The sequence below is a fragment of the Varanus komodoensis genome, unplaced genomic scaffold (genome assembly GCF_004798865.1).
Source record: "Varanus komodoensis strain SLA01 unplaced genomic scaffold, ASM479886v1 scaffold70, whole genome shotgun sequence".
NCBI classification, from domain to species: domain Eukaryota; kingdom Metazoa; phylum Chordata; class Lepidosauria; order Squamata; family Varanidae; genus Varanus; species Varanus komodoensis.
Genome location: NW_025336348.1, coordinates 231,751 through 253,411, shown reverse-complemented (window position 1 = coordinate 253,411; position 21,661 = coordinate 231,751). Strand labels below are relative to the sequence as shown.

The 21,661-nt window shown below is 48.5% G+C and overlaps 1 protein-coding gene across 2 annotated transcripts; it reads right to left on the bottom strand.

Annotated features, from left to right (window-relative positions):
• Positions 1-1,829: 1,829 nt before the first annotated feature.
• CMAS (cytidine monophosphate N-acetylneuraminic acid synthetase) lies at positions 1,830-14,681 on the bottom strand. 2 transcript variants are annotated; one of them, XM_044452200.1, is made up of 8 exons: positions 14,402-14,681; positions 12,714-12,856; positions 10,825-10,980; positions 9,382-9,508; positions 8,709-8,810; positions 7,137-7,308; positions 5,824-5,977; positions 1,830-4,962 (listed from the first exon to the last, which is right to left on the bottom strand). In XM_044452200.1, exons 1-8 carry the CDS (start codon positions 14,608-14,610, stop codon positions 4,769-4,771), a joined length of 1,257 nt encoding a protein of 418 aa, XP_044308135.1. In that variant the 5' UTR covers positions 14,611-14,681; the 3' UTR covers positions 1,830-4,768. The 2 variants fall into 2 exon arrangements, with proteins under 2 accessions (XP_044308135.1, XP_044308134.1); XM_044452199.1 differs by having other exon boundaries at positions 8,709-8,803; positions 9,375-9,508; positions 14,402-14,679.
• Positions 14,682-21,661: the final 6,980 nt, after the last annotated feature.

Sequence of the window (21,661 nt, the reverse complement as noted above, 5' to 3'; positions counted from 1 at the left end):
TTAATTAAAAGGTTTGTGACAGAGCCCTCGCCCTCGCTTTGTAGAACATTTCGACGGCTGATCCTGGGTGCTCCATGATCCCCGGAAAGGGAAGAAATATTGGCACATTTGGGTGGGTAAAATGGAAGAACCTGTGGCTGGGGATGGGTTTGCTGCAAAGAAAAGTAGGCGAAAGATTTGCTCCCGAATAAGTAAAGCCATATAGTTGCCTTGCGTAGCCTGAATAGTCTAATAAGGAAGGAACTATTACATGGGACCAACACTGCTGGTGCAAACAGAAGGTGGTTTCAGATCTCCTGGAAGATCCCTGGTTGACCTGTGGCACATCAGCCAGGACTGCTGCCTCCCAATTACTCTCAGCTCAAAATTACTCTCCTGACCAAACCTTAATGACACCCTTGAGATGAAAAGTGCCTACGGCAACCAGGGGTGGATTTCCATGCAGAAGGACTGCAGGCTCTGATCAGTTCAGTTCTCAAAGCCATTTTCACACTCAGAATAGATTCTTTAGTTTTATATTGGTTGGTGGATTTTTGTGTTCCAGCTTCAAAGTCCATCCAGCCCAGGGACTATTCAGCTCATTGGGGCATCCCATGCGAGTCCCTTGATGAGCATCCTCATAACCGTTTAACCATTCATTGTATCTCAAATTATATCCGAATGGGCACAGGAAAACATACTGCTGGACATGGCTGGTTCGCATTTCCCCATCAGTTGTGTGCCGCTTTCTAGACTGACTTCCAAGAGGGCGGCCCCTAGTGGCTGAAACGGAAGGGGACTCCAAAGTATCGAAGAGGAGCAGCTCTCAAAATCATTGCGTTTGATTCCATCCCTTCAGAGACTCTGGTCCCGTGAATACACTTGCGTGAAAGGCATCCCAATACTCCATGCAAGCCATTGCAACTGGGACCCTGCCCAAAAGCACCTCTGGGACCCACGCTGAAACTATTCTTATTTTACTACTGGTATTAACAGAATCTTTCCATGTGGAAGGCTTCTTCTTGGAACCCCTGGCATGCAGCCAGACTTGCCCTTTTCAAGGAGATTCCATTCCGCCCCCAGCAACCCATCTCCATTCTGCACCTTGGAAGAAAGCTCACTTCTGATTCTATTGTCGTTATGGGAGAAGAGGGGAAGTTCTTCCACCTTCGGATTCCTCCCTCCATCCCAAAAATGTTTTGTACTTCTGGAAACCAGGAAAGCCGATCTTCTCATTTCCGAGTGGATGGCTGCCATTTTGGCTACACAAACACGCATGCACGTAGAGAATGGCATCACTGTTATATATATAGGATTGTTCGCATCTACCCAAGAAAAGCCAAAGCCACCCGATGGGTCATTCTACTCCCTTGCTGGATCAGAGATGCCACAAGCAGAAGAGGAATAGTAGATGGACCACGTGTACTAACAGTGTCTTAGTTATTAGGAAGTCAATCCCACTGTATCTCCTCTATGAATTTATCTAGGTCAGAGGCCGTAAGTTGGCACTGTGGCAGAGTCACACCTTGTGAAGGATATAATTTCACGTGCATGAACCTACCGGCAACTATGCTCTGGCTGGATGCTGCTGGGACCAAGAGCAGCAGTGCTTAGACCTGGCTCTTCCCTGAGGTGAGTGGCCTGGGACTTACTACTACAGGTGGGGTTTACTACTCTGTTAATCAGGCCAATGAAGAAGTCTTGGCTGCTGGGAGGCCTATCCCAACCTCAGGTCCTTAAGCTACCTGTCCAAGAGACACATCCCAGAGGCCCAACACGTGAATTCCATGCTTGATCAGCCACCAGAAATAGGAAACGGAGCCATGTGAAGACACACAGTGAAAACAAGCTTTTCCAGTACTTCTTATTCTATTCATTTTCTATACTGTCCAACAGCCAAAGCTCTCTGGCTGGTTCACAATAGCAGATTTTATGCTCATAAAAAGGGGAAAATACAGTAGCTTGTAACCTTTTGTTCTTAGAACAGAAAAATGAAGCCTAATTTGACTAAGATTTCTTTTATAACATTGGTGATTTATTATCTGCCCTTATAAGAGTACAATTGTATGCATGCTGAGGCCGAAAAAAGGCCTACAATTTCCAGCATGCCCCAAACAGTAGCACTGACCGGGGACTGCTGAGGTGTAAGCCTTCCTTCTTATCTCAGCACAAACAGGATTGTACCTTAAGGGCACAATCCTGCACAAGCTCAGAGAGAGAAAAGGCCTCCAGTTCCTAGCTGGCTGGTGCATGCACTGACTTTCAGGCCCCCTTCTAGCTAAGCTTGTAGAGGAGTGTGTCTTAATAATCAACAAGAATAAATCATAAGATTTCTTTGATAGCCGTACTGTCCAATAGAGCATCTGAACAGTAGAAGTCCTTGATTTTTTAACCCCCAGAATCTACAAAATAAAACCAACATGATCACACCAGGACAGCTGGAAAAGGTATCCCATATTTCTGGAGACAACCCTCAAAACCAGCACGGGGCTCCATTTACAAGTAATTCAAGGCAATTTCTTGTGCACCTGTGCATTTACAAATGCCTGTCACACTTTGCACCATGTACAACACACTGCAATGCACCCATGGACACCTCTCCTGGCGCCTCATCCCTCCCACTCATTTTTAAAAGATTAGCCCATGTGCTTATCAGTTGTGGGTTCAAAGGAGTTGTTTACTGTGTTGAGGCGCAGACCCCAACTCTGCCTTGTACTTTGTTCTTTGGCGCACTTCCCATGGCAGCCATTTTGTGGTGGCACCCAAGGGCATTGCACAAATGTGTCCACAATTGCAAAACTGTTACCTACCCTATTCTGTACTATTCTGAGGCCAAAAAGGCAGGCCGTTGCCTAGCAGAGAGCCAAGGATGCGGGCCTGGATTGACCAAGCACCTGTCTGCACATGTTTCCTATGTCCATACGCCCAGTCTTGCCTGAAGACTGCTCTGCAAAAAAGCCAAGGGATTCCAAGGTAGAGGCTTAAGTCAATGCAGGACGGGCCAGGTATGAGTGGAAACCAACCTTTGGACACCACCAAGTAATGGGTGGCAGCGAGTTACATGCCGGCGGTACAGACTTCCCTTATTCCTGCAGGGGGCTTCATTCAAAGGATTCTTGGTTTGCATGGCCAACGGGCTCAGACCCTGCATGGCTCAGACCCTCTGCACACAGCAGGTGGACCCAAGAATCTTTTGCAAATGAAGAGACCCCCGTGTGGTACGCCTCTGAGTGCCCATCCTATTTAATCGGCCTTGTGGAAAGGAGGGGAACCTTTTCTCAGGTGATACCACTTGTGGCTGCAGGATTGAAAGCTCTTGTGCTAGATTTCAACTGCCCAAACACACACCTTGATTCAGAACTAGCGATCGGGGGAGGTGGTCGACCCAACCTTCCACCAGCATGACTTTTTTCTTCCTATATGCACAAAATTTCTTTTGAAAAGCGGCTTCCTATTATGCCCCCTCACCACAAAGGAGAGATGAGTTCTGAACCCTTCGGCTCAGTGGATTGTATGTGCTGACCCTCTGAGGGCAAAATGAGGAGATGAGAGCACTGCATCGGAAGAGCGAGCTCAAAACGGAGGGCTCCCGTGGCCCAGCACGAGGCATGAGCAGCGCCAGTAGCAGAAGTTGGGATGCAAAGGCCAAAAGGAGCAAGGCCCAGCTTGGGGATGAACCCACCCAGGGGGGTGTCAAAAACCACGCCAGCTGAGGAGCTGGCTCCATGGGACCTTGCGTTACAGCACCACAGTGGTCCACCCAGCCCAATCTTTGTTGACTGACTCACAGCAGCTTTCCAGGGTCGCCCGTCAGTTCATGGCACCCCCCAGCCCAATCCTTTAAAACAGGGGTGGGCAACCTGCTGCTTTGGCCTGCAACTGCCACGAGCCCGAACCAATGGTGAGGCAAGACTTGCGCTGCAGAGTAACACATAGGGAGGCCTCCGACTACCTCACCTTTGCTTTCAGCTCAAGCGCAAGAGCCTCTGCCCTCCAGCTGCCAGACTGCACATCCTCTCTTTCCACTGGTTGTGCTGGCTGGGATGGATGTTAGGAAGAGCCCAGTGATTTCCAGAGGTTCCCTGCCCCCATTTCAAACAGGTGCTTTGAGACTGAGCCATAGCCTCTCCTGATGTCTAATCTAGAACTCTGTGTGAGTGAGTGAGTGAGTGAGTGAGTGAGTGAGTGAGTGAGTGAGTGTGTGTGTGTGGTGGGGAGATTTGGTCTCCCCCAACCCTGTGCAGTCTGTAGACATACCTTGCTGCAGATACACAATCCCTGAGAGAGAGCCCAATGGAGAGGCTATATTCCTATTCAACAGCAAAGAGCAAGTGTGTGTGTCTAGAAAGCTACTCTCTGCAAGGAAATTCAGTTCTAAACAAAGCCCAGTCAGTTTCATCAAACTACCCCTGTATGTCATAACCTTCTGTCATTGGCACAATCATGACCACTACCTGTCTAAAAAACAACGACCCACCACCAAAATTCTCTTCCTACTAGTCCCCCCACCCCAAAAAAAACGGGCTGCTAAAAAGACAGGCCTTCCTGTGAGCATTTTTGGAAGTCCCACCGAGTAACATCGACTGCAGCTGGCTTCACTTGGTTGGCTTATGCACCAGCAAGAAAGCCCTGATGGGGTTTAAGTGCATCTTGTAAAATCCCCCCCAAATGCCCTTTGGGTTCCCAAAATATACAAAACCAAGCAATGAGTACACAACAAAAGAAATCAGCAGAGCAAACTCAAAGACTTCTTCCCCAAGAGTGGTGCCGGCATCTTCAGGGTTTACCATCATAGTTTCTTTCCTGCTGAATTCACCTTTTCCATTAGCAGGAATATGTGCTCTGCAAACTCTCGCACTGCACCACGGCCACCGTTACATTTGCAGATGTAGCTCGCGGCTTTCTGTGCGGCTGGGCAGGCGTCGGCAGGGACGGCACTCATCCCAGCTTTCTTCAGGCACTCCACATCCGTTTCTTCATTTCCTGCAGCAGGAGAAGCATCCGTGCATGTTAGATCAGGACTTAGAAAGGGTGGCGGGGAAAGGACGCCACTACTGGACTGCTGCAAGTCCAACCATTCATTTTTTACATTTCCGGGTTGCATTCCCAAGATGCTTGGGACACTCACAGCAACACACAAAAAACTTCGACTAACTATGGCATAAAGGGCTTGTGCAAGAGGACTTCCCAGTAAAATTGGGCCTAGACATGTAAGAGCCCGGCTGGATCTGACCCAAGGCTGATCCAGTGTGGGATGCTGTTCCCATAGTGACCAACCACAGGGGAGTCTAGAGCGTATTTATCTGCTATGTGAAGTGGCATTTTCTTTTACCCTCTCTGGAATTTATCGTTCAGCTTTGTTGGCTAACTAGGGGTTACGGGAGAGAGAGGAAAACCTTAGAGGCTTTCCTGACACCACGCACAATTTTATGCATCTCCATCACAGCCCTCCTGACTCACTCCTTCTGCTAAACTGAAGAGCCCCGGCTGTTCACCTCAGCCTTCAGATCATCTCAGGCGCCCTCTCCTACACCGTCCGGCTCTACAGGATCTGCTTTGAGGTGTGGTGACTAGAACTGCACACAGCATTCAGAGTACAGTCGCTTCCTAGCTTTGGATGAAGGCACCATGACATTGGCAGATTTATTCTCAATTCTTTTCCTCATGTCTTGAAGGCCTTGAAGACCGGGTTGGGGAGCATCACCGCCCGAGTTTCTTCTAGACAAGATTGGCCAAAGGCCCAGACAAACAAACCAGTTTGGATGACTCAGATTTCATCCAGAGAGCTGGTCACAGATAGCTCAGCGGATCTGTCTGTTCTGCAATACAGAGAGAGGAGCAAACCTAGGTACGCCACTTCCTTCCAGCACAGCCCCTTTTCCTTTCTCCATTTCTCAACCACGTGCAGCTTGTCGGTCACGTTGACCTCCTTGATGCATCCCAACTTCATGGCGGAAAGCATCCGGGATGAGCAGTCCCTCTCGGAGATCAGCCGCACCTGGTCAGACCAAATGACACGGGGACGAGAGCTGTGAGCCCGCCAGCAAAACAAACCGGCCAAGCTGACGCTTCAGGGAACGAAGGTAAGTAAAGCAGAGCCCTTAGAAGAAAATGCTGCGCTGTGGAAGCTCCAGTGTGCTGAACTGTCCCTTCCTATTGCAAGTGCTGCCTTCAAGGGCTGGCCAACCTAGAAACAGACGCTTGTCTGTTTTTAAAGTGCTGCTGGAGCGACACGGAAGGGCAGTGCTGGAACAGAACAATGGTCCCTCCAGTCACTACAGGGGCGAGAAACGGGTGGGGACCCGAGAAGGCCTGCTGGGGTACCCCAGAAAGCAACGCCCGCCTTCCTCTCCACCTGTCGCCCTTATGCTAAGCCCTTGCTCCCTGGTTGGAATTCCCGCTTCCGCATGTTTTGTCCCTGCTGTAGAAATTGACATGCTTTTCCTAAAACTATTTAATGGGGTAAGAACTTTAATGCGTGAATATCCTGGACTGACAGAAAGGTGAGTGAGTCCTACTTCAAATCAAGCCTGTTTCCCCTATCATCATCATCATCATCATCATCATCATCATCATCATCATCATCTTATTTCTATACCACCCTGGAACCAAAGATCTCTGGGTGGTTTACAACAATTTTGTTTTAAATTGTTTAAAATTTAAAATGTGCTTGTTGTAAACCATCCTGAGATGCTAGTAACAGAGTAATAGTAATAGTAATAAAATGGGGTAATAGAAAGAGAGAGAGAGAGAGAGAGAGAGATTTTCCCTAGAAGCAAAAATGACAAAACTGAGGGCACGCCTTGAGCAGGCAAGGCCAAGCAGGAGATGGATTGGCTCCATAAAGGAAGCCACAGCTTGGAATTTTCAAGAGCTGAAGCGGCTTGCTGCGGACAGAGGGATCTGGAGAGCCTTCATGCATGAGGCTGCCATAAGTCGGAGACAATGTCACCTAACAACAAGACGACGACTTTAAACAACCATGTGCAGGTTCTTCGGTTATTCCTGGCCATGGCCCTTTCTGCTCCTCGTCCCCTCCCTTTTACTTTGGGCCCAATCCACCATGGGAACGCCTTGCAATCAAGCAACTCCTTTATCAAAGGAGCAACAGTCATGACCTTCAAACCCCTCTAAAATGGCAAGAAGCGAAAATGTACCTCAACACCTCTCTTCTGAAGCAAGCTAATCCCCACTCCATCCCTGACGTCGTACGAAACAATCTCCTTTGCATCTTCCGAGACGTAAATGTGCCCCGTGGTGAGGCATCCATCAATGGTGCAAACCAGCAGCTTCACTTCCTTCAAGGCATCTTTGCCGAAGTACCCATACCTGGAAACAAGGATGCAGCAATTACCAACAGAAAGGGGAAACCGAGCTTGCAAATGCTGTTCCCCACAAGCATGAGCAGGGAAGGGGAAGGGCAAAACAAGGAGGGACTCTAGGCTTCATCCCAACGGGGCTGTACTAACTTAGGCTGTAAAGAAGGGGTCAACATGATGGAATTTTCTGAGCACTCGCAGGAGAGATATCAGGGAGAAGGGGCTGAGCTGTGTTTTCTACCTGTGTTCAGGGTGAATGGACTTTTCAGATGGAGGGGAGGCAGCATTCAATTGCATGGGGAACTAAAGTGGTGAGGCCCAGAAACAGCTTTCGTTACAGCCTCAGAGAGAACGAGGCCATGATGTGTATGTGTGTTTGCCTGCGACACTGCAGGTGGCACTGGACCACGGAGAGGGCTTGCTAGTCCGGACAAATGTGCACAGAGCACATGAGAGAAGAGATAGGAAGAGACGAGGTGCCTGATTTTATTTTGCTTTCCGCGACTGCAACCTGCACAAAGCCCCTGGGACTGAGCAGGCTGAAGAGCACAGGAAGACGGGGAGCTGCCTCATGTCAAGCCTTGGTTCGTGGAACCCAGTGCTGTTAACATTGACTGGCAGCAGCGGTAGCAGCACTCCAGGGTTTCAGGCAGGGTGTTTTCCTTGCCTACCTGGAGAGTCCGTGGACTGAGCCAGGTACCTTCTGCCTGCAAAGCAGGTGCTCTGACACTCAGCTGCGGGCCTCCTCCCCTGTGCAACCACACCGAGTCATTTCCCCAAAGGGGCAGAGTGCAAGCCAAGGGGACTTCAGTGCATCCTAGTGCCATGGACTGTAGGGAGACACGACCAAGGGTGAAATTCTTTGTGCATTTGGACAGGCAAATGTCTGCAGAATGTCAGGAGCCGCAGGACAGTTTCCTGTCTAAACACAGATGGGGCTGTGCCTTAAGCCACATCCCACTGCTTTCTATGAGAAGTGGTCACACTGAGCTTTAGCTTGACTTTCCCCCCGTGTTTTAAAGTAGTCCTACAAAACTTTTTAGCAGGACATGCGGTAGCACACTCTCTTACACAGTTACAATATCCTCCCATCCACTAGTCTTATTCACTGTATTTCTTTGAATAGTGTAAGCCACTTTGACATCTTTAGATGAGCAAGTTATAAATGCCTATAGAGAGAGAGATACAATGGAGCCCTCCCCCTGGCATGCTAGTTTGCTAAGTGCGGGGAAGATTTATTCATGGTGTGTGTGCGAGTGTGTGTGTCTGTCTGTGCGCGCAACAGTCAAACCTGCAAGGTATCTCAGCTGTGACCTGTGCCACTTAATTCTGCCAGATGTACCACCAGGGAGTTGCGAAGGGAGGAAATATCACAGTCCCAGACGGAGAAGAGCAGCTTTCTGTTCTTACCTCAGGACCCTTTGCTCCGCAATAGGCCAGTCGATGTCGACATCGATATCCACACTATGCTCAGCACGCATTTCGTAATAAGCCATTTTCCCACCCTGAAGAGGAAAAAAAAGACACATCAGCCACGTTTGCTGGAGAACAAGAGATGAGCATGAGAGAGAGAGAGAGAAAGATTGTAGACTGTATGACTTGGCGGGAGAGCTCTGTGTAAACACTCCGCAGGGCATGTGCCAGTATTGAAGGAGAGCAGAATTTCCTACCCAACCTTCCTTCTGGCAGCTAGTACAGTTGTCCAGCTCTCCAGAAAGGAAGGAATGGCGCTGTCTCTTATGGTTGATATCCAAAGCCCTCCTTTGAGGAGGTCTGGAAGATGACAGCTTGAATGGGAAACTGTACAGCCATTTGCTCCTGGCAGTGCCGTTTGAACAAAAAGTAGATTGCAAACAGTATCTTTGGAAGGGAATTTTCAGCAGAAAATGATACGGAGAGAATATTTAGAACCAGCATCCCCTCCTGGGTTGCAGGGAATTAAAGGACTGTCAAGGGATGACTAATCTGTATCAAGGGAATTATCATTACTCACTTGTCCCCCACCCCAGTTTCGAATCCAGCTTGGAATGCCATGAGGAACATGCAGGGGCTTAGAAAGCCGACAGCAGCACCAACCTGCAAAAGCCCCCTTTCAATCAGGGGCCTTTTAGCAAAGTAAAACGATCCGTTTTCATAGAGTTCCCCATCCCAGTCCTGCCTCCGGGGCCGCTTGGCAGGATTCAGATTTTGAGGTACAGTCACGTCGCACACTAGAGAGAAGACCGGAGGGTGGGGAGAGGCCGAAAAGGAATATGAATTTGCTTGCAAAGAGATCCACACTGTAAGTTCAATCCTGTTCTATCAAAATTTTGTGTATGTCTCCTTGAGGAGGGTCCAGCAGAGGGCAACAAGAATGATGCAGGGTTTAGAAACACTGCCCTATGAGAAGAGACGGAGAGAAGTGGGCATGTTCAGCCTTGAGAAGAGAAGGCTGAGTGGGGACATGAGATCCCTCTATAAGGACCTCAAAAACTGTCACAAAGAGGAAGGTCAGGAGCTATTCTTGCTCATGCCAGAATGTAGGACACGGAACAATCAATTCAAGTTGCGACAACCCAGATTGAGGCTGGACATCAGGAAAAGCTTCCTCACTGTCAGAGCAATACGACAGTGGAACCAGCTGCCTGGAGAGGTGGTGGGCTCTCCCACACTGGAGACATTCAAAAAAAACTGGGCAGCCATCTGAGTGGGATGGTGTAACATGGTGTTCTGCAACAGCAGAGAGTTGGACCCGATGGCCTTCATGGCCCCTTCCAACTCTGCTATTCTATGGTTCTATGATTCTATGATCTTGCAAGAAAAAAACTGCAGTTCAGTAAAAGAGCACACGCTTTGCAGGCAGAACACTGTAAGAGGAGCCTGGAGGGTTCAGCCAAAGGCCTCCCATTATCCACATTGGCCAGGTGGCTCCAGGTTAAACTCCAGGTGGTGCCACTGACAAGGCTGGGATATTCCTCCCCTCTACGCCCTTGCAGGGCTGCCACTGGCCCATATATGCATAGAGACACAAGTGGAAGGAACCCTGGAGGACATCTGGTCCAGCTCAGTGAGGGATACAACCCAGCTGAGGGATTCCATTGCTGGACTCCCTGTCTGAAGCCAGCCAAGGTGGCTTGCAAAGCTAGCAGCAGTGAGGGGGCAGAGACGTGGGAGAGGCTCTGCACAGCCTAGGAAAGCCCCAGGCAGTGGGGCCTGGAGTCACACCAGCTCCTGCCTGAAAGACTGCCAGGATCACTGGGCTATGCAGAGTGAAGCTCTTTCTTTTCCATTTGAAGGCCTTAAAGAGGTTGGGGAGCATCAGTACCTGAGTTTCTTTTAGACGAGACTGGCTAAAGATCCAGACAAACAAAGCAGTTTTGATGACTCAAGATTTTATCCAGCCTGGTCACAGAGAGCTTAGCTGACCTGTCTGTTCCACAATACAGAGAGAGGCGCTAACCTAGGTGTGCGCCTTCCTCCCAGCACTGTTTACATCTGCCGCTGTTCTAAGCAGCAACACCGCCTGGAAATGCGGGTATCCCCATACCTCCTTTTTTGATCTCGCTCCATCTAAATTGATGGCGCCGCACGACAGAGAAGACCGAGTCAAAGCCCTCCTCGTGGATCATCTTGGCCACTCCGATCAGATCGGTGGGATGCAGGCAAGGCGAGGTTGCTTGAATATTTCCCACAATGTCAACCTCTGGGGAGGAAGAACGGCATCGAGGAGACAAAGTCCTTAAAAGACTGGAAGCTTAGATTAAAACCTGCAACATCTTTCAAAATGCATAACTGCTGCCTGCATTTTTTTTAATAAAAGCAGGCAAACACGTTAAATCCTCTGCCCCTCTGACAGCCTGAAACAACTAGTTTCTTTCTTCTCACCTTCTTTGCTTTCTCTGTTTGCAGGCAAGTCACTTACAGGCTTGTTTATAAGGCCAAACTAAAAGCGGCCATGTTCCAATCAGTGCTAGAAAGAGGCGTGTGCAGCCGCTGGCTTCAATGGGCATGGTCCCCATCTTTCTCTGACCCCGCACTGCCTCCATCTGCAGGTGGGAACTTCCTCACACAGCTCTGGCAACGAGCAGAAACGCCAGTCAGACCAGAGCAGGTTAGGCCAGAAAAGTTCTATTGCGGGAGCTCTGCGGACTCGCCCTGTTCAGGAAATGAAAGTTTCTGTTTGCTTTTGGTCGTGTTGGGAGCTGCTAGTTCTTCTAGCACCCGGTAGAAATCTGTCCCACATTCTCAGCAGGCAAATGGCCTTGCATTGCTCTTCACTGCAAGGTTAGGGAGCCGGAGGTGGATCCCTGAAGTCACTTGAAGTGTGTTCCTTCACCTCTCTCTCTCTCTGCTTCCTCTCAGCAGGGGCGGTCTAGCTTTACTTTCTTGTTCGCTTTAGGAATGGGCTGATTACTAGTCAGGGCTACTGAAGAAGCTTTTGTTGTGGGCTAGGAGTGGGGGGCGGGGAGAGAACTCAGCAGACCTCCTGATCTTTTGCTGGGTGGCAAGAGAAGGATGCAGAAGGGCTCTTCCAGTTCGATGTGACAGGGGGAAGCCCAGGAAGACAAAGGTAATGGGATTGGCTCATGGCAGTGGAATACTGCACAGCTGCTGCAGAGGAAATGCAAAGCGAGAGGGTGAGGGCGAGGGAGAACCTGCATGCAAGCAACCTGGATCTGCACTGGAAGAATCTGCGGCACCAAAAGAAAGTGGGTCACTCTCCCAACAATGAGAAAAAGGTACCACCCCAATCCGAGGACCGTGGATGGACAGTCAAGGATGAGGCAACAGGGAGGCGGGTGGTAGGGGGCCGGCTCAAGAGGTCCTCAGCTGAGTCTGGGGCACAGCACTGGGCCAGGGCGGGAGGAGGAGAGGCCGCCTGCAGCCTGGGGAGGGGCCCGTACGTAGCCCTGGTGATGCTGCTGGACCCAAAGTGTCCCCAAGCTGAACGATGGGGAGAATCTCAGCTAGGCTTGCCCTGGGCCACAGCCCCTAGCCTGGCCAGTGGTTTCGGAAGCTCCTTTTGGCATGAATACGGGGCACCCACCCCTTTGCCTGCCCTGCCAACTCCTACCCCCCAGCTTTCCCATTTTAAGAATGAGCTCGCCGATTCCTCTTCTCATTCGATCTGTGGTCAAGGCATGTCTGAAATGGGCTCAGGAAAGGGCCTTCTTTGTGGCCACAACTAGGAGATGGGAACTCCATACCGATTGAGGGTCACCTCGCCTCCTCTCGGACAACCATCCACCACGCAGGGTGCACCAGGAAAATTGCGCTGACTTCTGAACTGTTCTCTGAACTGCCTCTTCCCTTTAAAGATGGTTCTTACATTTATTTATTTAGTATTTCCAAGGCTGCCTTGAGTGTTTGGTTAAAAATGGAAGGCCGGGTTTGTAAATGTTTTAGCAAACATGTCATAAATGACAATCACCATACCATCGTGATACTGAAGAAACTCCACAATGGCATCCAAAGAAGTAGAGGAATCTTTGGACACTTCGGAGCTCCTTCGGTGGACTTGTGCTCCAAAGTGCTTGGCCACTTTTTCAATTTCATCGTGGTCTGTGGAAACCCACACGCTGTTAACAGAAAGAAGCAACAACATTAGGACCTTGCCCAGACAGACAAGAAGATAAGGAGCTACTTTCTTACCTGGTACCTGTGGGATCTGTTCTAGGCGAGGGAGATGTTAACACAGAAAGTTTAAAGCATTTGATTGATATACTCTTTGGCCCATTTTCCTTCCTATCTTCAGAAAGGGGTATCAGTGATTGTGCTGCTCAGCCAAGGACTCACTGATGAGTCGCAATGGCTCTGCCTCAGTTGTCTAACCTGCAAAATGGGAAGAGCAGGGGTTGACTTCACACAACAAACTTTTTAACAGCTGATCAACTGGCTTTCTCTTGTGGGAGGGGAACCATTCCTAAGGGCCTGTGGGCAGAGAAAACTGAAGACAGGAAGAACTTCTATATCCACGGGAGTTCAATGCACCAGAGAACATCCAGCCCAATTCTGTGCACCTTCACTCAGCAGTAAACCCTACCGAAAGCAATCAGACATTTGCCTAACTTAGTGGCTACAGGATCATGCCATAAGGGGCACTGAAATTAGACTCTTCTGAAATAGTGATTATCTGATTTAGAATACATACATTCTTTCCTTCCATAAAATGTCCAAAGTAGCTAAAGAGTTAGGAACTGTGAAGAGATGGCAGTGCAACACTATTTCAATTTTCAGAACTATGTTCCTAGTCCTCATGAAAATGGACACAATTGAAAAGTTCTGAAATCACCAATTCTTAATAGTACCCTAATCTTGTCTCAGAAAGCATGTTTAACATCTGGAGTTGCTGGTGGTTCTTTAGCTAGAAATAACAACTCTGTGTTACATCACCAGGATTATTATAAGGCACCACTTCTTAACTTCAGTTCCTTTCCTATCTGCAACAAAACTGTTTCAAGACAGAGCATTTATTTGTTCATTTAAAGGATTTTTTTCCTGCCTCTCCCCAGCAAAAAAGGGCTGCCAGGGTGGCTTAAAATAATCCTGGGGTGGGGGTGGGGGTCCTGCTTCACAGACTTACAATCAAAGATGACACAGGGAGAAAAGAATCGGGAGGGGAGAGGAAAAATAAAGTAAGTGTGCAGTTCTGGGCATGTCTAAATGGAGAAGTTGTCGTTCAACTCCCAGTAGGTCTGGCTGGGGTCTCTGGGAGCTGCGGGGCTTTTTTCCGCTGGATGGCTTTGAACGGGGGCCGGGCAAAGTCTGAGAGGGTAAAGCCACGGGGGGCTATGCGCCCCGAGGGCCAAATGCTACCTCCCGTGTCGGGGCGGTATGCCTACGTGCACCACTTGCTGGGGAGCATGGGTGCGAGGGTGCTGTTGCACTCACGCCCTGCTTGTGGGTTTCTCGCTGGCAGCTGGTTGGCCTCTGTGTGAACAGAGTGCTGGGCAAGAACAGCCCTGGGTCGGATCCAGCAGGGCGCTTCCTGATGTCTTAGGAGAAGCAAGAGCTTCGAAACGAACGCGGAAGTGCTCTTTGGAAACAAAAGAACCGTCACACCATGCAGGGAAAGAGAGGGAGAAGGGGGGGGGGGGAGAATGCAAACCCGCGCATGCGCACACCTCTGAAAGACGCCCGCGTCGAGGGCTGCCCGCAGTACCCAGCCAATCAGCGGGACCCCAGCGAGGAGCTTAATGTTCTTCAGCGGGATTCCTTTGCTGCCGCCGCGAGCCAGCACCAGCGCAGCCATATGAGGAGGCGGCCGGGCAGCATCGCCCGACGGCCGGGAAGAGGCAGCCGCTAGGGAGTCCACAGGAGTCGCCGCCGCCATGGCTTTCTGAGGAAAAAGCGGGCACCGAACATTCCCTCCCTGACACGTCTAGGCCTCACCCCTCACGTACGCACGCACGGACCCCAGAGCATGCTGGGGGGTGTAGTTTTGAGCAGTCAAGAGTCTCGGCGGGGAGGAGACTGGATTGTGCCGCTGTTGCTAGGGGTTGACGGGACATGTCGTTTCTTTGGTGAAAAAAGGGAAGTGGATGTGTCCTCCCGTGGCATGCTGGGAACTGTAGTTCAACAATGAGAGGGGAAGGGATAGAGAACGATTTAGACCTCATGGCCAGTAAGGCACGCTCCTATGCAGGGTTAGATGGAAAAACAGCGCACAGCTCCCAGCGCACGCAGCTGTGTGCCTTTTCTTCCATCTCACCAATTTTCATTTTTATTTGTTTAATTTCCATACTGCCCAGCTGCCAAAGCTCTAATCATACTCATCTATTTATTCATCTATTTGTTTAATACATTTCTTATCTGTCCAGTAACTAATATTCTGCCTTCATATTAGCCTTCATTCATTTGAGCTGATTTTAACAATGCTAAATTGTAATGACCTTGAGAATCTTTGGACTGAAAAGCAGAATAAAATTAGTATAATTAATAAGGGTGCAACCCCACTTCTTTAGACATTGGAAGAAAGCTCTACAATGCTGGGAATTTTAGGAGCTTTCCACATTTAAACATGCACAGGACTGTTTTTAATTCCCTTAGTTACATGCAGTTAATGAATGAGTGGTGTTGGGAAAATTCAGATAAATCCTGGTAGGAAAGGATATTATTATTATTATTATTATTATTATTATTATTATTATAGCATTTCTATGCCGCCCCTTGCCGAAACCTCGGGGCGGCTTACAACATGATAAAATACATTGAAATACAATAGTACATAATAAATTACCATTAAATATAACAATACAAAAATACATTGATTTACAAATACAAAATTAAAATTATCAGTATAAAATAAAAATATAGGAGGAGAAAGAGAAGGAAGAAGAAGTTGCCCAGGCCAGATCATATGTTTTAACAATTGAAATGATGTTTAAATAAAAAGGTCTTTACCTGGCGCCGAAAAACCAGTAACGACGGTGCCAGGCGGACCTCTTTGGGGAGTGAATTCCATAGGTTGGGTGCCACCGCAGAGAAAGCCCTCCTCCGGGTACTTACTCTCCTAATTTCTTTCATGGAGGGTTCCCGGAGAAGGGACTCTCCTGCAGATCTCAAAGGGCGGTCGGGCATATACAGACATAAGCGCTCCTTCAGGTAGCCAGGACCCAAGCCGTTTAGGGCTTTGTAGGTCATAATCAACACCTTGAATTGGGCCCGGGCTTCAATGGGAAGCCAGTGAAGCTGATGGAGGACTGGAGTCATGTGAGCATAACGCCCCGTCCCCGTCAGCAACCTGGCAGCTCTATTTTGCACCAATTGAAGTGTTCGGACTGTCTTCAGGGGAAGCCCCACGTAAAGCGCGTTACAGAAGTCTAGGCGGGAAGTCACCAGCGCGTGTGTCACCGTCGCCAGGCAGTCGTATTCCAGTCGTGATTAATCAGCCGAAGCTGAAGGAAGGCGTTCCTCGCTACCGCTGTCACCTGAGCTTCCAAAGAAAGCTCCGGGTCGAGGAGTACTCCTAAGCTGCGGACCTTATCCCTAAGAGGGAGTGTTGCACCATTCAGGACCAGGTCAAATCCACCCTCTCCGAAACCCGATCCGCCAACCAACAGGACCTCCGTCTTGTCTGGGCTGAGTTTCAGTTTATTGGCCCTCATCCATTCCCTTACCTCGGCCAAGCACCGGTTCAGCACAGCCACTGCCTCATCTGGGTTAGTGGAGAATGAGAGGTAAAGCTGGGTATCATCAGCGTATTGATGATTCCGCAGCCCACACCTCCTGATGACCTCTCCCAGCGGTTTCATATAGATGTTAAATAGCAGAGGGGATAGAATGGAGCCCTGTGGTACCCCATGGCATAGCTGCCATGACGTAGAGACATGGTCCCCCAGCACTACCTTCTGGAATCGACCGTCGAGATAGGAGCGGAACCACTGCAAAGCAGTGCCTCCAACCCCCAATCCCGCAAGTCTATCCAGAAGGATACCATGGTCGATGGTATCGAAAGCCGCCGAGAGGTTCAGAAGAACCAACAGGGATGTACTCCCCCTGTCCTTCTCCCTGCACAGGTCGTTGTACAGGGCGACCAAGGCAGATTCAGTACTGTACCCGGGTCTGAAGCCGGACTGAAAAGGATCCAGATAATCAGTTTCCTCCAAGAGTGCTTGGAGTTGTCCCGCCACCACTCGCTCCAGCACCTTGCCCAGAAACGGGATGTTGGCCACAGGTCTATAGTTAGTGGCCATCTCTGGATCCAGTGACGCTTTCTTCAGGACCGGTCGTATTACCGCCTCCTTTAAAGGGGCAGGCACTCGACCCTCCCTCAGAGAAGCGTTAACCACTTCCAAAATCCAGGTCCCAATCCCGTGCTTGGAGTTATTTATTAACCAAGACGGGCAAGGATCCAATAGGCAAGTGGTGGGACGTACTCTTCCAAGCACCTTGTCCACATCATTGGGCCGCAATAATTGAAATTCCTCCAGTAATTTGGACCAGACGGCATTGGCGACTCCTCAGAGACCTCTGATTCATTAGTGGAGTCCAGCTCGTGACGAATCTGAGCGATTTTCTCCCTGAAATGCCTGGCAAAGTCGTCACAGCGGGCCTTTGAGGGTGGCATCGGATCTTCCTTAGGACCCAGGCGAACCAGGCCTTGCACCACTCGAAAAAGCTCCGCTGGACGGCATTGTGAGGAGGCAATGGAAGCAGAAAAAAACTTCTTTTTCGCCGCCTTCACCGCCACAGCATAGGCCCGATAGTGGGCTCTCAAGTGTGTTCGGTCAGATTCATCCCGTGATTTCCTTATATGCACCTCTGAGTTATAAAATCAAACCTGCACCCTTTTCTCAGAAGGCACCAGCATTCCAAGCCAGTGCTGCTGTTTTTTTAAGAAGATGGAATTCTTGACTGAGAAGCTGCTGTAGGCTGACACTATTAGTGAGGAAATACCTGTGTTCTCATTAGCTGCAGAAAAGCTGAGCCAAAGGTGCCCATTTGGTTCTGAATGGATCCACTTAAGCATCTAGCCCCACAGAGGCAAGCGCCAGCACAGTGTAGTTGTCAAACCAGATTTCCTGAATGGTTCCTCCATCAGACACATTTGCACGATCGAACAGGATCCAAACTGCAAAGAGGTCTACTCAATTGACAGGTCAATTCAGCAATCAGTAATGTTGTCCATACTATTGTTACCAGTATTTCCGATCGGTTTAGAACAGTATGTCATGCCTAAAAACATCAGGATACTATTGTACTTTGATTATCTGGAAATGTAACACTCTGTATTGATGTATGTGACTAGCAGGTTATAAAAGTGTCTGTACATGGGCTGTGATTTTATAGTTCGTGGTGAGAATCACTACCCAGGAGCATGCAGGGATCCTGGGTGATCTTTCAATAAAACTACTGAACTTTAAAGCAAAAGGGGTCTTTCCAGACTGAACTTGGTCATCCTTATTGCGGCTGCCGTCAAGGCATTCTCAACAGTGGCAAGACCATGCAAGACTGTGTGACTCTCTTAAGCTTACTTTGGGCCCAGCCTTTTGTTACATGTCCGCCAGACGATACACCATTATTATTATTATTATTATTATTATTATTATTATTAAACATTTCTATGCCGCCCCTTGCCGAAGCCTCGGGGCGGCTTACAACACAATAAAATACATTGAAATACAATAGCACATAATAGCATTGGCAATTGACGTTGTTCGCATGCTCACTGCTAACCCTGGGTTAAACAGCCCATAGTTGGCTGAAGCTGTATGGCAGTTCACACATGACAGAGAGCAGTGTTGCCACTTCTGCTTTCTGCCTGGGTTGCAAAAGGCCATTTTGGTTGGTCCTAGTAAAGGTATTGCCAGGCACTGGTTTCTGAATTGTTAAATTCATGGATGAGTCTTATTTAGTGATTTAGTGATTTTGTTTTTTGTTCTTACTGGCACTAGAGATGCATTACTAGTTTCTTACGGTTTTCCACATCTGGCCTTCCTTCAAGTGAGCGTGTGTGCAGGCATGTGCACACGCGTCTGAGTGTGCGAGTGCGTAGAAGGCTGATTTATGGATTACCCATTGAATTTTGCCTATTCATTCAAAATGCACCAAGGCATGGGGACTGTAACTGGCTTTTGAACAGGGCTATAAGTCCAGGTCCTTGGTAAGCATTTAGTACAAGTCTGCAGCAGAGCTCTTCCTGATCCGAGGGAAGAGAGTGAAAACGGGAACCTGGTTATGGGATGTCGCTCAAGGAACCAGCTCAGACTTGCGCCAGCATGTCACGACATGACATTATGGACAAGGTGGCATTGCATTTTCTTCCCCACATGAGGCAGGTGTTGTTTTTGCGCATAAGAGTGTTGAGAGCAATTCTGCCCCCAGGAAGGCACGAAGTGAGCCCATCTTATCCTGGTTCTTTTGCTTCTGCACTAATTTTTAATTCCAGCAGAGTGCAGCCTGGTCATATGGGTGTCCTCGTGGTATTCTGTCTCTCTCATTCTCTCTCTCTTTCCTAAGAAAAGAAGTCCACTGAAGAGGGCTTCTTTGGGGATACCTCCTAAGGCAAACTCTCCCAACCTGACACCTGGCAGGGGACTACATTTATTTATTTATTATTTATTTATTAAAACATTTCTATGCCGCCCCTTGCTGAAGCCTCGGGGCGGCTTGCAACACAATAAAACACAAAAATAACAATATAAAATTAAAATTAACAACATAAAAGAAATAAACAATATAAAAGAAGTCACCCTGGCCAATAAAAGAAGTCGCCCTGGCCATCTCTTCTGCTGAGCTTCAGGTTGGGAGAGGTTACCATAAGGGCATCAGACTGACCTAAAAGCAAAAGGGCAGGTGCAAAATGGCAACGTATTTTAACTTAATGCCTGACTCCCAATTGCAGCTTTAGGAGAGGAATTTCAACTTGCTAGAATAGGGAAGAAGAGAAGATGAGCCATTCCAGCTCACATACCAATCTGTCTATCTAGCCCAGCATTCTATTCGTGGTGTGCAGCCAGCTGCCCGCGAGGAACCCAAGCAGGTTATGAGTGCAACAGGGCTTCCCTGCATCCAAAACTGCAGAAAAGCTGAACAATTGGCTGGAGAGAAGGTGATGCAGCCAGCGGTATGGTCCTCCATTTTGCATCCTTAGGTATGTGCAGTGCTTTTTTTGTAAAAAAAAAAAAAAAAAAGGTGCTGGAACTCATGTCGCCGCCAGCAGTAAGCACTCACACACACCAATCCCAAGCCGAGCAGCATCCCAAGCCGAGCAGCGCCCTATCAGCGTGGACACAAAAGCGCCAGCAGGCACTATGTTAATGATGTTTGCTGCTGACCTGCTACGCCGACAGGCGATTCAAAATCACTTCATAAAATCCATTGGGAAAAAAAGGTGCCGGAACGCCATTCCGGTGCGTTGAATGCCAAAAAAAGCCCTGGGTATGTGATGGAATTGTGCAAATGGACAAAGGTTTCCTTCCCACATTTGCAGATCCTGAGCTTCCCTACAAGACAGCAAGAGGCAAAAATGCCATTGCATAGAGTAAAAGTCAGATAATAAAGTGTGTCAATCTTTCAAAAGGGGAACTTCAGAACTTCAGTCCCAGAGTCTTTCGAACAGAGGTATGCATTGTGCTCTGGTGGTAGTTCACTCACAGTAGTTTGTGGGTGCTTTACACAAGCTCATCATCTTCCAGAACCTTTTCTGCGCTTTTCAAGCATTTCCGAGGCTTTGTTTCAGAGCAAGGGAAATCCAGTCTTCTCGGGAAATGGCTGAATGAATAGGAAAGAGAAACTTGTGTATTTTTGCAATTCTGCTTTGCGAAAGCATCACCTTATGGTTGTGTACTGTATCATATAGAAAGGCACAGAACCCCCCCCCCCAATAAAAACCATTTGTAAAGGAGCCAATTTTAATCCTGCAAAGCAGATGGCTCAGAAGAGGAAGCCCTCTACTACACATTTCTTGATCAAAAAACCACACAGATGGTTGCAAAACACTGGAGAGGCCCAGAGGATAAAGACATGCAAATCATCAGCAAATTCCCATGAGTGAGGACTCCCAAGAGCACACTAAATGTCTTGTTTAAAGAGGTCCCAGGACTGAGATTCTGCACCCTAGTTTTAAAGTATCTTGCAAAGTTTATTATTTGGCTCCTCCTGCATGCAAAATACTTTTTGCATTTAAAATAGGCAACAGCTCCCCTCTGTTTCATTCTGTGGAGTGGGACAGAAAAACTTTAAAAGAATTACTATTCTCTGTCTTCACTGTAGGCTTCAAGGCGTCATTGATGGGGAAGGATATGGGCAAAACCACACCTGCTTCCATTCTCAGACTTGCACCACAGCCTGTGATGCAAGTTTGAGAACAATAGATATGCAAATTGCTGCCACCTTTGTTAGTTTGTCTGCGTAGAAGTTCAGGGCTGTAATTTTGCTTTTCTAAAAAGGTGCTCTAGCGATGCTCAGAGTTTAAGTCTGAGGCAGGGCTGATGACGCCTCTGTGACTGAGAAAGTCTCTCCATTCAACTAGTTCAGAACCAACCAGTCATGGTGTTTCCCAGTCCAAAGTAGTTACGATGCCAAAGACTCAATTTGGGGCATTCTGTCTGCAATTAAGCTTTTGCTCACCTCAGAGATTTCTGTTCCGCAAAACCCTGAAAAGGATGAAGTAATAGAAAAAGAGAGGAGTGTCTCTGAGCCTGTGCAGAGTATGTTCCTCCCAGTGGGTAAATATTTCCACTGTTATCCACACACCTGACACCAGAAGCAAGGATGTTAATAAAATAGTCTTGTATTCAACAGAGAGTGCTCCAGCAAAAAGACCTAGGTTGATCATAAACGAGCAAAGAAATTCAGAATGGCATGCAAATAAAGCCATTTTCAGTAGAACTTGCTTTATTTCTGACCCTGGGCAGTAGGTGGGAAGGGTCAGCTGCCTC

Coding starts and splice junctions, on each gene's coding strand:
- CMAS (XM_044452200.1), bottom strand. CDS start 14,610: ATGGCGGCGGCGACTCCTGTGGACTCCCTAGCGGCTGCCTCTTCCCGG. Junction 8,811..9,381: donor CCCCTGATTGAAAGGGGGCT/TTTGCAGGTTGG, acceptor TCTTTTTTTTCC/TCTTCAGGGTGGGAAAATGG. Junction 7,309..8,708: donor GCGGAGCAAAGGGTCCTGAG/GTAAGAACAGAA, acceptor CCTTGTTTCCAG/GTATGGGTACTTCGGCAAAG.